General features: G+C 34.9%; 1 protein-coding gene across 11 annotated transcripts in view; it reads right to left on the bottom strand.

The window, feature by feature from the left end:
- STXBP5 (syntaxin binding protein 5) overlaps window positions 1-16,553 on the bottom strand; it is a 101,769-nt gene that overhangs the window by 31,460 nt on the left and 53,756 nt on the right. For all 11 annotated transcript variants that reach the window (XM_065057494.1, XM_065057495.1, XM_065057504.1 and 8 more), the window contains 9 exons: window positions 14,136-14,290; window positions 12,974-13,046; window positions 10,656-10,803; window positions 10,172-10,239; window positions 9,072-9,112; window positions 6,777-6,997; window positions 5,214-5,392; window positions 4,515-4,640; window positions 3,887-4,038 (listed from right to left, as the gene is read on the bottom strand). In XM_065057494.1, the coding sequence (XP_064913566.1) occupies window positions 3,887-4,038; window positions 4,515-4,640; window positions 5,214-5,392; window positions 6,777-6,997; window positions 9,072-9,112; window positions 10,172-10,239; window positions 10,656-10,803; window positions 12,974-13,046; window positions 14,136-14,290 (1,163 nt within the window). The remainder of the gene's footprint in view (window positions 1-3,886; window positions 4,039-4,514; window positions 4,641-5,213; window positions 5,393-6,776; window positions 6,998-9,071; window positions 9,113-10,171; window positions 10,240-10,655; window positions 10,804-12,973; window positions 13,047-14,135; window positions 14,291-16,553) is intronic.

Raw genomic sequence — 16,553 nt, forward strand, 5'->3', positions numbered from 1 at the left:
TTTATGCATTAGTTAAGATCTATCCCACTAAAGAGTGTGATTTATGACATGAGAGTTTACAGTCTAGCTACTGTAGAAAGTCTTGTCTCTAAATGCTGCTTTAAGACAGGAATCTGAATTTCTTTCTGCAGAAAAAAATAAGATGACAGAAACATACATATTCTTGCAACACAAGCCAAGGGAAGATTTTGTGCTTTTTAAGAACTGTGTTAAATTTTCAACTGGTTGACTGAGGACATGTAATTTAAATTATAAATATGTAAGCAGATACTGATGATGTATTAAATAGACATTTTATGCTAGAGCATATAGAATAGGAGGGTTCTTAAGGAAGAAGGACCAATTTCTGCTGTATATTTTAGGCAAAACCTGTGGAAGTGGTTGAGTAACAGCAAATGTTCTTCTACTCCCTTCTATATTAAAATAATTTATTTTTTTGTTCTGCCAATCTTGGGATACAATGGACAGTAACAATATGCTGCTGTGTTCCATGCTGTCTGAACCTGAACTTAATATAACTAATGAAGAACTTGTGTGAATGCATGCAGAGGATACTATGATTTTTAAGATTCATTGTGGCCTTCTTAAAGAGAATGGGAAACACAGTTTCTCTAAAACAATCACATTACATGCACACTTTTTCTAGAAAGATTTTATGAATCAAGTACTAATACTCCCTGAAGGTCATTAGAGCTGTACAGTAGTTGAAAATGTCTTATTCTTAGAAAAAATAATTTGGAAGTATTGAAATAAAGGGGTTTAAAGACAAAGAATTCAATGAAGGCATATCTTTTAAATCAAAGCATCTTTGCATCTTTGAAGATACTAAACACCGGTATTAATGCTCAAGAAAGGGAGAATGCAAAATCCAAAAGTATTCTGACTCCTACAGTTCCAACCCTATCAGTATAGCACAGGATTGTTCTTTAATATAACAGACTTCTTATTTGTGGAAAATTACACAGCAATAATGTTTTATTGTTTAAGCTACTGAATTCTGAGTAACACATATTGAAAGAACTACAAATAATGGTAAATATGTGTCTCTATAGAAGTTATTTTCATTTTTTAAAAATACTGTAGCTCCAGCTGATCAATATATTGAGGGGATGATGGAGGGAAAGAGAATTAGCTACATGCTTAATAAATAAACTCTTTCATACAAAACTTGTTTTACTTTATTCTTAAATAGTCCAGGTAAACTCAGCTTTACAATCATTAGCTTCAGAAACCAGTTTTGGGACTTCTGCTCATCTTTTGTTTCCCTTCACAATAATAAATCAGCAGCCCATCCTGGTTTTCAGTTCTGTCTCATCTTAATGCAGAGGCATTTCTTTTATGCCTAGCTCCCTTTCTCCCTTGGCAGATTGAAGACTATACAGAAAACAATATTTGGCTATGGAGCCTACCATTTGAAATGTAATTTTTTTTCTTGTTGAGGGAGACAAAACCAGCAGAACTAAGAGACTTTAGATTGTGGTCTGATTCTTTCTTTTTTTTTTTAATAACTCCAGGTCATTCTTCTTTCAGCTTAGTTTCATTCTACTCTCCTTCAATTAAAAAATACCTACCTCTGCCCAAGGGCTAGAGAAAACTAGCATCCTAAGGAAATGAACAAAGTTACGCTTAAAAAAAAAAAAAACAGCTTTACATTCTCCAAATTCTTGGATGTCATGAATGATGGAATAAGTCAGAGAAGCCCTGATGGGCTACCTCCCTTGGACAGGTGCCTGAACTTCAAAACTGCTTGGAAACCCCACAGGGCTGCGCAAAACTGACATCTTCACTTGGAATCCCTATGAACAACATTTTTGTAGAAGTAAATTTTCATTTGTACTAGACAAATCAATAGGCAAATATTTTAAAATGTTAATAATTGCAGTCTAACATTAGAGCTCTGAAGCTTTTTCTGCCAGAAGGGATACCAAGCAAGGGAAGCTTCTAGCCTTAGACTTCAAAATGACACTAACTCTGGTGAGTAAGATTTTGGATCTGTAGACAGCAGTAACTTCTGAGACAGGATCTCCTTTTCATTTTGATACTTATTTAAAATGACAAAACACAGAGACTTATGTTTGTTTTCTTTTCTTCAAGTTTCTTTTAAAGATGCCATGAAAAAGAAATACAATAGATGCACAACGGATTAAAAAATGGTTTCTAAATGTAAAACAAGTACTTAAAATAAACTAACAAAAATATTTATGGGAAGTGAACAAGTAAAAAAATAAATTCAGATGTTAAAAAAATATTTTATTGCCATGAGATGACTTACTTATATAAGAGGTGCGAAGCTTTTTCACAGACTCTGAATATAAGTTAGAAAGGCCGCACATGCAAGAAGCCACAGTCAGCATACCTTTATGAAGCAATGAGAAAAGGAAAGACGGAGACACTAACAGTACATTTGAGACAGAAAAGCCAGCAGAATAACTTGTACAATCAGTTTTATAAAATGCTTTTGCCATGCAGATAATTAGTATTAACACGTGAGATGAGAAAAGAAATACATGATTTCATGTAAGAGTTATATTCATAATTTAAAAGGACTTCATTCACGAACATCTTAGAGAGAGCTGTAACTCAAGAGTTATGTGAATCCAATACATTAAAATAACAAAAGGCAAGGAAATAAAGAAAGTTGTGTTTAACATTCCAAAAGGCAGTTTATTATCTAAAATTTAGATTCTAAATGCATGAAGCAGAAATCAAGCCCTCCCAAGAGAAACTAACACAGTCAAACAGTAAGGTTATTTCTTTCTTTCATGTAAAGTAATAGTTTATCAAATATTTTCTTATAACGAATAAAACTTTATCTGACAGGATACCAACTGTGTATGTTCTCCTCTATGTTAATATTTAGACCAGGTTCCCGAACTGAAATAAGCTGATTGGTGCTAACTGCATCTTCCTCAAACCAATGATCTAATAAAATGCATCTTAGAGCATTCATTTCAATTTGAATAAAAGGTTACCTAAAGAACTTACCTGGACTTTAATCTGGATCTCAAAATAAAGCAATCCATGCTAGGAAATAAACTGTTCAGAAAACTTAGGCTCTATCAAATAAATACTAATTTGGGACAGCAGTGACATTATTTATCATTCTATCTTTAGCTGTTTTCCAAATAAACTTAAAAGTACCCTTTACATAACAAGGAGAAAATAAATTAAAAATACTAAATTTTCCTTTTGGCAATAAAAAGCTTAGAATTTTGACTGAAGTCACTTTCCTCCTCAGTTGCAAAGAAACACCCTTCTTCACTGTATTTTTACTTCAAAGTCCTTTTTTCAAAAAATGTTTATTTCGCCACTTTGTATTTGGAAGCTTGTTGGGGTAATTTAAATCACAGGCTTCCTCTCAAGCATGACATAACAGCATATACAACATAAGCTTCAACTTGTCAGGGACATTTCTAGTCAAAATATGAAATAAGAAGCCAAAGGATCGCAGCAGATACACCTGGTATTTGCAAAGATTAATGGGTTTATACAAGCATGTGATATGGGTACTAGTTTTATCAGGAATACCAGGGATACTTCTACTACTTCATTCTGTGTTATTAAGTTAAAATCTTTTAAACTGCATAAATCCATTGTGCATTTATACTTATATCTATTCACACAGATATATTTTCCCCATCTACTTTTTCTTAAAACATACATTACACTGAAAAATAAGTAATAATATCAATCATCAGTAGATTCCAGTAAGCAACAATTTTGAAGGAAACATGAAGTAACAAACCTGCAATAGTGACAGATCAAGAAGAATGGATTATACCACAATGGAGAAAAAGATGCTTGTATTCAAAGAATATACACTATTAGCCCAGATAAGCTCAGAAAAAAAAGCACAGTTGGTTAAAACATGGTTTGGGTCACTCACCTCCAGATGGCTGCCGAGTTTTTCGGGGAGATCGTGGCTCCCTGCGATAAGGATCATTGGAGCCATACAGTTCAACAGTGCCTAGATTCAAGAGCACTGTCTTCTGGAGATAATCAACCATGGCAATACCGTTACAGTTTCCAAAAACTACTCTGGAAAAAGAAGCGGAAAGAAAAGATATTGCTAATTAAATATTGGTAAGGTCTTATATCAGTGTTTGCTGTTGTTCGGAATTTAAGACGTCTTCATTTTTATCAATTACTCTAAATTTCACATATTTATAAATTACTATTTTAGAATGCTTAATTGTTCTCTTGTAAAGAAACATGATACTGAACAGAAAAGAACACTGTTATTGTATTTGCCAACTGATCTGACAGAGCCTTAGATGACACTTATTATTGGTTGTACAGTGCTAGGTGAGGAAGTGTGATGCTGATTTGTTTCTGACATAAACATCATCAGAATCTGCCATGACCCAAAAAGAATTATCTTTTAAGCACTTGAGACTGATTGCCTCTCTCGTGTATTTGTGCGGCTTGCGTGAACATACATGGAGACTTAATTTTTAATCGATTATTTTAAACCACTAACAGAATAATGAAAAAACTATGTAGGATATACTTACAGGCCATACGCTGAGTTGACTGCTAAGCTGGTTATCTGCTGAGGAGGTTCTCCACTCACCCACACTAGCTGGATAACTAGCTCAGTTTGGTAGCCTGGAGACTGCTTGAGAGGAGAATTTTTAACTCTGAAATGTAAACAAAACAGTCTCTTTTTATGATTCCCCCCAGTATCCATTTTTCCCTTCTGGACTTAGAATTCACTAAATTCTACATCACACTGGACTTCAGGAAGTTGGAAAACTGCAAAGAATCAAACACACACATAAAAGTTAACAGAGAAAAAACACACTGGAACTGCTGATTCGCTTCCTTTTAAAGGCCCTTTTGATTTGTTACCTAATGGAAAATTGAGTAATGATCACCAATATTTCATTTCTCCCCTCTTTAGAGTAAGGCATACCAGCATTCGCATGCTGTCTTGACTTGAAGAAAAGTGTACAGTGTCTAAAGGGAAGTGTTACTAATTCTTTTCACAGTTTCCAATGGATTTTTTTTTTTAAAAACCAACTTAGGAAGTTTAAAAAAGTAAAGACTGGAATATTAATTTCTTAAAACAGAACTCAACTTTCAAATATTTGGAAAACGTTGCTCTAAGAAACACAATATTTTTACCAACAATGATGTATCTTTAAAAACATCCAAGTACATAGATCCTCACCACAAGTTTCACACTCTGAAGTATAACAGAATATACTTACTTTAAACATGGGACATTATCACGAAGTCCATCAGATGAACTGCTACTAGTAGATGGATGAGACTGGGGAACAATGGACTGAGGATTGGAACCTGTGCCTGGAGTTGGTAAAGGTGGCACCTGCTCACCATCTGGAGATTCAACATCATTTATTTCATACAACAGACGTACTTCCAGCATCTGTAAATGAAAGAAAAACATACATCAGTAAATTCTGCCTTTCAAAAAAAACTATACACAAAATGAATGAAGTGCAACTGAAAATACTAGTGATAAAAGTGACACCTAGGACTTTTTCATCTTTTAAAAGACAACAGTAGCTTAATAAACAGTGCAACTAAACACCCACATGTGGTCTTCCAAAACACAGATTCACACTATTACAGACTGAATATCTGATGATTGTTACAACTTAAATCTAACCCTTTTCCCAATATTTAAAAGTTTGGTGCTTAATATTGAAAGAAATTAAATAGTGGATACAAGACCCATTTAATTATTGTTTTGTGCACATAATAAATTCTCAATTATAAAGATGATATGTTTTATGCAGTTTAGGAATGCTAAAACTAACGAGATGAAGGCATGTAGACAGCTACACTTTATACTGTTGTAACACTGTACACATGGGACTTAGTTCAATGTTTATCGTTACACTGAACTAGACCATAGATTTTAAAGAACTCTAAGTGCATCATGATTTCAGATTTCCTTCTGTGGGTCTATAACAATATTAGTATTAATTGTAGTGAAGAGTAAAGAAAGTTTTCCACTGTTTTATTTTCATCCTATGCAAAGTAGCACTTAACTCATGGACTGAAACAAATATACAGTATTTTTAAAGCATTCCTAATACTGAAGAACAGTTTGCTAAGGGTTGATTTGTAAAACTAATTTAGGAAAAGCACTCCCTCAGAAGGGAATGCACTTGTGCATAAGTAAACACCAGAAGCAAAACAACATGCCTCATCTCAAACTGAGACTCACCTGAAGGGAGCAAAGGTAGGGGGGGTAGGTGGGTAGGGAGTGGAACCAACTACATTACAATTAATGCTTTACTCAGAATATACAGTATTTGATAATTAAATGGCTTCAAGCTTTCAGATCATGCATAGAGATAAGTTGCATGTGTGTGTCTGATTTAACAAAGGACTTCTCAAACTCTCGTAACAGAACTCATTGTTGTATCTTATACAGAATAAAACAGTGATAAGTAAAGTCAACTCCCTAAAAGTTTTGAAAATTCTTAAACTCCACATTTCGTTGAGTTGTTTTGATTTTACCTTTGGTACATCCAAGTTTTGACCCACTATTTGCTTTGACAGATACAACAAAACTATTATTAGATGCAAAACCTGAAAAAGCCAATGAAAATAAAAATTCCGGTGTGCAATTTTTACTTTTGATGAATTTTGTAATTATTTTTCCTCCACAAAAACATATCTCTTTGTTTTGGGAAAATTGTTTTCATCAACTGAAATGAAGGACAATGAATAACTATAATAAGACTGTTGTAGCAGTTTAGTTAAATTGCACAAAGTTAAAAAATGTTTATACTCATTACCGGAATGACTTCCGTTGTGACTTCCTGCTTGCTGAACCTGTAAATAATGACATGTGCAGAAACTCCAGCTATACACAGCATTCTGCTTTCTGGACACCATGAGATGATCTGAATAGCATATGGATCTTCATCTACTATATCCGTGTTTGGCCTGTCATCTTTATTCCTTGATTTTTCAAATACTTTGGCTGTTTTTAGCTTATAGAGTACTTGCAGCGTTACTAGGAACAAACCAAACCAGACAAAAATTAGTTTTGATCTAAACAGGTATTTTTCTCTTGTTAATTTTTTAATTTAGAAACTTTTCTTCACAGATAAAGCCACTATATTCAACAAAAGAAGGCACAGTACAAGGACTGCATATCTGTGTTGCCTCTTCCCATGCAGTGTACCGCTTGCCCAATGCAGCATCACTTAGTATAAACAAAAAGCAAAGAAAACCCAACCTTTCCCCTGAGAGATTTATACTAAGCTTCAGTTATTAACTAAACCCTCACAGCTTGAAGGCTTAACTATACTAAGGGATCTCTTTATAACAACAACATTTAGTTACGTGTGTCATACTCACAACTTAAGCCTACCTATGGCAGAAAAGTGAAGCTCCTTTCCTTTCTCCTTACGGTATTTCAAATCCTTAGCCTCTCATCTCTGTTCTCATACTTAGGAGTCCCAGTTGTTCCACTTTTTTTGTTCTGTCATTCAAAATTACTGCCCTCTGATCAGTCTGTATTTTTCTTGATAGTATGTTTCCTAGAATTGTTATAGTGAGGCCTTGCCACAGTTTAAAATTGTAGAAGAATTACTCCATGTTGGTTTTACAGCTCAATTATACTTATCCCGATGATATTTTTTTGTGCAACACTGACACCATCACCCATGAGACCTCTGATTTTTTTTTTCCCAGAACATAAGTCCTGAGTGTAAATCATAGATCCTAGATTCCAATAATGGTCTTGGATGATATTCAAGAATTAGCAATTTCATTCTCAGTTGTAAATCTAATTATTTCTGATCTATTTTATTCCAATTGTCTTGGTGTTGCTTTAAGACTTCAAAAGCATATTCTCTAGTCAACAGCCCACACCATGGTACAAATACTAATCATATAATTAGGAAAACCTAATTTACAGAACCCTTTCTCCTCTTCCATTTTTCAGTGGTTTTACCTGAATTTCACTTCCCTAGTTCATCTGTAAGACCGTGCTATTACAGAGATTTAAAAGTTTTAAAATCAAGATACAGGATAGATGCAGATTGTCCCTTAACATGTTTATTTATCTGTTTTAGAAAGAAACTCAACATCTTTAGCAGGATCTCTTTTCAACAGATCTATGCTGAATAGAATTTTTAAGCACACAAAATTAGCGTGGGGGTTTTTTTGTGGGTTCCACCCTCCCCTCCCAGTTTCCACCCCCACTGCAAACTGAAGTGAAAGATGTATAACACTCCAAATACTCCTCCTCCCAGTTTTTAAACATATACATTGCATCTGTTCCCTCCCACACCCACACAGCCCTTAGCATTTTGGAATCCCAGTCTTCCATAAGTTTTCAGACAACTAGCAATGACTTGAAGATTGTACTTAAAAACTGTCTGAGGCAAAGAATAAGGTTAGTCAGAACTAGATTAATTGAAACATCCAACTCCATGTAATGCATTCTAATTTCAATTTTTACTGCATTTCTCACTGTTAGCTGTGTAGATCATCAGATACAATTGACCCTATAACTAAAGAGAAATGTATCAGACTCTTCAGGTCTGTTCAGTGTTCCACCAAAGAAAAGTGTCTTTACTGTTCGCTTGCCTTCCTTCACAAATGCCTACATTGTTTTATTAGCACAAACTACTACTGGTTCCAATTCTCATTTTTAGATACTGTAATTTATGGGGAGCTGATGTCTTATAAACACATGCCTCTCTCCTGTCTAAAAAGACAGAAATAATTAACTGAAATTCAGTTTTACTAAAAAGGAACGCATTTGCCTGTCATGCATCTCGACGCTCAATGTGCTTCTGAGAACGCTTCTAAAAATTTTAGAACTCTTCCATTTGAGCTGGCCCTTGGACTACCAGTGTCTTTTCAAGGAGGCAGAAAAAAAGAGTGAAACAATCAGCTAAAAAATAATGTTAATTTTATTCAATTTTAAATCACATTTTCCTATGGAGTTGCTGACTACTTGAGGCAGAAAATAATGTCAATGACTAGTCTGCAAGTACATTCCATTAGGGAAATCAGTAAGTTCAGAAACTCCAACTTCATCAGAAAAAAAAAAAATCTCTACTGAAAACACTTACTTGCTGAGGCATCCCAAAACTTGATTGACCCATCAGCATGCCTATGAAATATTAAAAAATAGTAAGATGGTAAAATGGTTAGTTGGAATGTAAGACCTCTTTGCTACTGATTAGAAAATATATGGTTAACATTCTATTTTTATTAGCATTCTTAGTGACAATTTATTTTTACAACTTATTGGAAGCTGATATTCTACATACATGTGACCCAGATACTTGAGACAAAAGGGGCCAGTTCCCCAAAATCGCACTGTACTAATACTAATTTACCACTTTAAATTCTGATTTCAGTTAGTTAGATTTCCCATAAGCAGTTTGGTATACCTTACCATGTGTTGTTTCTTATAAGATGCTGTTTATTTGGAGTGACACTTGTAAAGGAGATGCCTAAATATACTGTATTTCAGTGTAAATGAGTCACAACTTGTTTATCTACCCTTGAAACTGAGAACTGGATGACTAGATTTTTTCAGGACTCTCTCTCAAATTCTCTGCAATATGTAGTATAAAGTGACAGTAACCCTCATTATGGCTAATGTGCTATTCTAAAAAACAAACTTGAGCAGTGCTCTCACTTTCAGTGATACACTGCACAATCATAAATTACTTTGTTTATGCTCCTCAGAGTAGTATTAAAAGGATCAGTCTCAAAGGAGATCAAAACAGATTTAAGTATCCAATTCTCCTTTTTGAAATTAAAAAAACCGCTCATCTTCCCTTGGAGAACTGAACTCAATAACTATTTAATGGACTTCCTATGCTTTAAAACACTGCACACGTATTTTCCAAAATTTAAATAATAAAAGGTAAGTTTCATCCAGGATATACTGATAGCAAGCAGACATAATGACAATACCACATTAGAATAACCATCCCTGTAAAACACCTGCTACCATTTTGTTCCTACCTTCTCTTCCACATTTTCCTCTACTTTCCTGTTAACACCTCAAGAGATTATACATATGTCTTGTCTGGTGAACGTATTTTTTTAAATCACTCAAAACACTCTTTAGAACATTGTTTTCTATAGGAGGAACAAAACATTCTCACTTCTACTTAATGAGCTAAAAAGGTTATTACTACACTATGGTGCCACTTACCCTGTAATAATTATCTCTGGATAGCTCTGAGTGATCAAACCCCAGTTGCCTCCACTGATAGGCCATTCCTGGAAGATTAACAAATACACTGAGGAAGAAAATATCATACAGTGAAAAGTTAAGCCACTGAAAGTACTGCAGATACTGCAGATTCCAGTATTTCACATGACTTCAGAAAGTAAATAGATTGATCAACTACAGTGAGAGGGAAAAAAAAAATCAACAAGGGCTATAAAACAACACTCCTGGCTCCAGGAAGTCCCTTGGCTTCCAGTGATATGGTGATCAATGAGAATACATCAGGAAAACACAACTATAAGCTTCCCATATGCTATATCTTCTCTAGACATCTGCTTCTAGCCACTGCCAAAGACAGGATAACAAATCAGATGGAGTTTTGGTCTTAGTACGGCCACTCTTACATTGAAAATATTGAAAATCAACATCTCTAGACAAATACATACGTATGTACTAGATGTTGTACCTTCTTACTATAACCTTGACGTTTCTGTCGAGCGCCAACTGAATAGAGTGCAGGTATGAGGTCCACAGGACAATCAGCAAAGTATTCACAACAGGTAACTGGAGATTCATGTATAGTCAAAGGATAGGGATTCTCAAATATAGGGTACCTTTAATGGATGAAAGGGGAAGACTGTTAATCTAGGAAAACATTTTTAAAAATGTAGAACACAAAACACTGAAAACTAAGTTTGCATTCTTTTTGTATAGAGGAAAATGAAATGCATATCAAATTTGATTATTAACAAATATACTGTGTAACCTTACCGCGCATCCAGTACACTATCAACATAGTGTATCACTCTAGATGGAATCTGAAGTTTGGACTGTTTCTAGAGTATTTCTAGAACACTGCTGTAGTTTTATATTTTTAGAAGCTTACTCTTTTAATGGCCTGTGGAAAAAATTAAGTTACCACATCCTAATTGTAGTAATGTGGAGCTATGAATTTATTTCTAACTCTTCTGTCTGTTCTTCCAGGAAGAAAGGAAGACTCCACTTCTCACTTTGTATTACTATACTGTTGCTAGACAGAAAGTTGTCCAGCATTTTTTACAAACTATTTGCAACTTCCAGATCACTTTCTGAAAGTTACAGATAGCGACACACAGTTACCAATGAGAAGAAAACACACACCTGTACTCCCCACCACCACCAGAAAAGCAACAGAACCTTAATGAGAAAAGTTAATAAAAAAATCAAGTGGTATACACATCTGTGTTCAATGAACATATCTCCAGAGAATTTTTTTTGAGAGAGGCGAAAAGGTACACATCTTCAACCCATTTTAAGGAAAAATTAGCAACAACAGATTAAAACGTTCGGCATACCAGTGGCTTTATACAAAGCTATCTCAAATGCTAAAGCATTCTTCTAACAATTAAATGAAAGGCTTAATTATAAAAAAAAGATGACAAATCCTTATGAAAACACAGGGCAAAAGGAAAACTCCTGTAACAAATTCTATTAAATTTATTGCTTTTCTCAGATGTGAAATAATTAACAGTTTGCAAGTCAATCATAAAGACCATTATAAGTCTTCTAAAAACATAACTGACGAAAATTTTTTTACTATTAAATGGAACAAGTGTTAACATAACTTCAGATTTCAGGTACCATAAGCTATTTCACTTGAGAAAAAAGCCTTGTACAAACTTTCTTATTTCAAGCTCATTAAAACTTGTTTTATTGATCTTGCAACATGCGAGTGTTGGAAGATCAATGTCACTGATATATCTGAAACAAGTTTTGGATACAGCATATGGCCATGTAACAGTGGAAAAAATCTAAATGAAATTGCTCAGTAGCAGTAGAGATATTAGGACCAAACCTGACCTCCTTCAAAATTGGATATAGTCATCATTACCTAAGGTATCACACCACTGACTTTCAGAATACAAATCTACAGGTTTTTGTTTTGCCCTGGAAGGATGTTTTTCACAAGGATTTTTTTTCTTCATTAACCACTGGTGACTTTTAATAAAGAACACCACAAAGAGCATGGAATCACAGAATGGCTGGGGTTGGAAGGGACCTCTGGAAACCCGCCTGCTAAAGCAGGTTCACCTAGAGCATGCTGTTATCTGTCAGGTTCCTCTGCTACTAATCCCTTAATAGTTAGTTATTACTGCCTATACCGATTTCAAAACCCGTGATTAAAAAAGAAAGATTGCAGGATCTAGTATTTTTAATCATCATCTAAGAGTATACAGACTGTTCCATGGACAAAGTAACAAGATACTCAAAATGTGCTAGGCAACTATTAGTTGTAAAAACCTCTTACCACAGTACTAAACCAGGGAGGAGATGTTACCATTCGAATTTTATGTATATCTTTATTGCATCAGTATTGAGTTACTTTAAGCAATACAAGATAGCAATTAATTTGGCAATAAAATCAGCAAATATTTATGTAATGACAACAACAACACCCATTGTAAGGCAAAATTACCTGGCTTACCTAAACAGTTGTTCTCCCTGTTCCCTTCCCCAAAATTCTGAGCTCCTCTCATAGCACTCAGGAATCAACTTCAAAATAAACTGTGACAACTAAAAAGCAGTACAACTAATTCCTGTCAGTCATTCTTGTCACCTACTACGTATTAAGTTGAGAAAAGTTATCTATAAGTATTTTCAGTTCTGCTGAAGAAGACTTGTATTTAATATTCAAAATGTTATATTCTGGACAGGGAGGTACTATGGCAGACTAAAAAGCTATAGAGCAGAACAATAGGCTGACCACTGCAGCCAACTATTAAAAAGACTACACAAGATTCTTACCCATTTTGTGCAAGGTCAATCAGTACTAAGTCCTTTTCTAGGAGAACAACTACAGCATATGGTTCCTGAAAGTCTGAACAAAAGAAAGAAAAAGGTTAGTTATTGGTAAACATAGTTCTTGCATGCACAGCCTCAAGAACGTAATTGGTCCTTGCATTCTAATCAGTCAGGAGTAGAAAAGCCACTCATAACTATACAGTTTCTGAAGATATTTTGTACACTCACCCCCCTGAATACTCCAAGTTAAGTCCGGAAAAACCACACTCCCCCTTATATTCAATATTCTCAACTCTCTTCTGATTTGCTAGAACCATTTAAACAGCTCAAACAACAGGAAAAGGAACACGAAGAGGAAATGCATAGGCAGTATTTTTGAGAACGAGCCAATAACTAAATAATGACATCCTCCAACCTCCAAAATGCTTTTCTTCATATTCAGTGAGGCTTAAACTCTAATTGGTTTAAAAAATGGATTGATAACCAGCTGACTTGTCACTAAAATAAGAAAATTGAAAGAGTTTCTGAAGTTTATTTTGCCCTCTTTCAGGCAGACCTCTAATTCTAAGCTAAGCAGTTTTATATACTTTGATAAAAGCTGACAGCTAAAAACACTGGAGTCATCGGCAATATACTACTATTAATCTGGGAGAACTACCTAAACTATGATTTAAAAAAAAAAAAAATCCCTTTCTGCAGAAGAGATATTACAGGTTAGTGATGAACTTCATGTGAGTATGGTAATGAATAAAGTCACTAAAAGTTAAGACTACTACACAAATACTAATCAAGATTTAGCACTGACTGGAAAAGGTCTCATGTGCTCTAATAAATATTGATGAACACATCTGCTGCAGTAACTACAGGTTAAAACTGCAATGCTACTTTTAGATTGCACACGCCTTTGGGATTTAAAAAAAAAATGAAAAACCATGTAACTAGTAATCAGCATTCTTCTAGAAGCAAAATAGGTTTTATAATAAACTATTCCATCATGATGCTTTGGGAAACAAAACCGACTTCAGACAATAGGGATAACAGCTGTTGCTGCTGCAGCTTGAACCCCAGAGATGAAACAGAAAGGCAACAGTAAAGAATATTCTGATGGGATAAAACTCCAGAGCGAAGAGGTCAAAGCACTGAGAAAAATCTTTACACAGCCTACCATTAGGATACGGCGTTTCACAGAGTGTTAGAAAATCAACAATAGAATAATCCATTTCTAGCACAGCAGTACTTTTTCCATGCATAACTGTTAAACAGGGTCTTCTTCCTACAGTGTCATAGGACAAGCCTCCTGAGAGAATGATGAAAGGCTCCCTGGAATAAAGCAGAGGCATTTAGATATTATGTAAAAAGAGATAATAAAAATAAGGTTAAAAAACCGCCCAAAGTTCAGTAAGATATCATTAAGCAAAGATACATTAAGAATAATGCAAACCAGCTCTTTGCGCAATGTGTAGCTTGAGTACATGTTTCAAAACTTAAAAACCAGAAATTAAAAGGCTACAACTGAAGTCAGACATCTCTTCCAAATATTTTGTTCTATATTGCTTATTTAACCAATCTCTGCAACTATTCACTAAGATGATTTTTTTTTTTTTTTTTTTGGTTGTTAAACTTTAGAATGGTTCCTTTCACACTGAACTGAAGATCCAGATTTCCCAAATGTCCCATTTATCCATAAAATAAAATATCAGAATCAGGAAGAAATAGTCTCATTTACTTCCTGTACAAAATTACCATAAATTTTGAAGGATGAACAGTTTTGCAGACAGTGTAAAGTAATTTTGCAGTCTTGGAAAAGAAAGCAGCTGCTTGATAAGCTTCAAAGACCCAACATCTTTTAAGAAGCAAGGACATAAATAAATACCCACAGATCTCTCATCACACATTTATTCTAGACATTTTATCCATTTTCCCCCCCACCATCATGCACAAATTTAAAGGAACTACTTCTATGTCATAGACTACTCCTATTGCATAATTAAGTGGCTGAGTACAACAAAGTAAAACAATTTCTTCTAGTTTTAATAAAAGATTAGAGGCTTCCCTTCAACAGATTTTTTTAAAGTCTGTACAGAAACATGTATTTAAACACATCCAAGTTCTCCAATATGCACATAATTTAGAGTTTAGTATTTCATTTATTAAAAACCAAGATGAATATATTCTTTTTACCAGGTAATTTCTACTTTCTTGATTATCAAAGGTCACTCATTTTAATACAGTTTATGTTTAAAAGGTATTATGTCCTATTTTAAAGAGCTGTTTATAAGTATACAGCTCAAGAAATCACACCCATTTTTTACTATTGCCTCAAAATCTAGGTTATATTTCTGGAAAGAAAAAAGGCATTCAAGAGTGTGAAATTCCTCTGATCTACTTTTATGCTCACTTTAGGTAGAAATCCTACCCTTTGTGTTGCAGCTAGTATGCCACAGAATGGTTGGGGTTGGAATGGACCTATGAAGATCATCTAGTTCAACCCACCCACTAAAGCAGGTTCACCTGTAATAGATTGCACAGGAATGTGTTCAGGTGGGTTTTCGATGTCTTCAGAGAAGGAGACTCCACAGCCTCTCTGGGCAGCCTGTTTCAGTGCTCTGGCACCCTCAAAATAAAGAAGTTTCTCCTCATATTCAGACAGAGCCTCTTGTGCTTCAGTCTCTGCCTGTTGCCCCTCATCCTATCATTGGGCACCACTGAAAGGAGTCTGGTCCCATCCTCTTGACATCCACCCTTGAGATATTTATGAACATTGATGACATCCCCACTCAGCCTTCTCTTCTCCAGGCTGAAGAGACCCAGCTCCCTCAGCTTCTCCGCATAAGATGCTCTAGGCCAGTAAAATTTGTAAGGGAGAAAAAAGCCATCCTGACATTGTGAGAATGAGGCTGCAGAGTTCTTTTATTTTTTGTCTTTTCCTATAACACCATCTTTCCCATACTGTTTAAATTGCTTTCACTAGTTAGCACTTGAAACACAAATACGGCAGATCAGGTATATTTTTCTTCTTGAAAACTGTGCATGGAATGTGTACTTCATGCACATGTTGCCCTTCATGAGTTTAAGGCTTGGCTGAAACATGTTCTATATCTGTAGCATTGAAGGCAAAGCAGACTGGGATAAACTTTCTGTTTCTACAACTGTTTAACAATCTGCCTGATCCTTCAGAAAGCTCTGTGACTGGAGAGTTGCCAGAATCAAAGAGTTTAGCTGGCTGAGGACGTGACCTCAAAGGAATGGCCATAAATTAGACCACGGGTTCACCAATACCCTGCCTCCCACAGCAGCCAAAAGTGCATTTCTAGCAAAGGAATAAGCTTTCTCCAAGTTTTAACTTAATCTCAATTCTTTATATTGGAACTTCACATAATCTTTTAAGGTCAGGTCCATGAAGCAATTTCAGGAAAAGGACAGACTAATTTAATCTGGTATTTTTCAGGATGTCAGCGAAGAGAAAAGTACTGGTGTGATCTACTTGAAGTCTCTCATTGTGCTGGAATGATTTATTACAGTATTTTTTTTGTCCTCACAAAATCATTAGGTTTTTAAACAATAATACTGCCAGAATGATTTG

This window comes from Columba livia, chromosome 3, assembly GCF_036013475.1.
Source record: "Columba livia isolate bColLiv1 breed racing homer chromosome 3, bColLiv1.pat.W.v2, whole genome shotgun sequence".
In the NCBI taxonomy this organism is placed as follows: Eukaryota; Metazoa; Chordata; class Aves; order Columbiformes; family Columbidae; genus Columba; species Columba livia.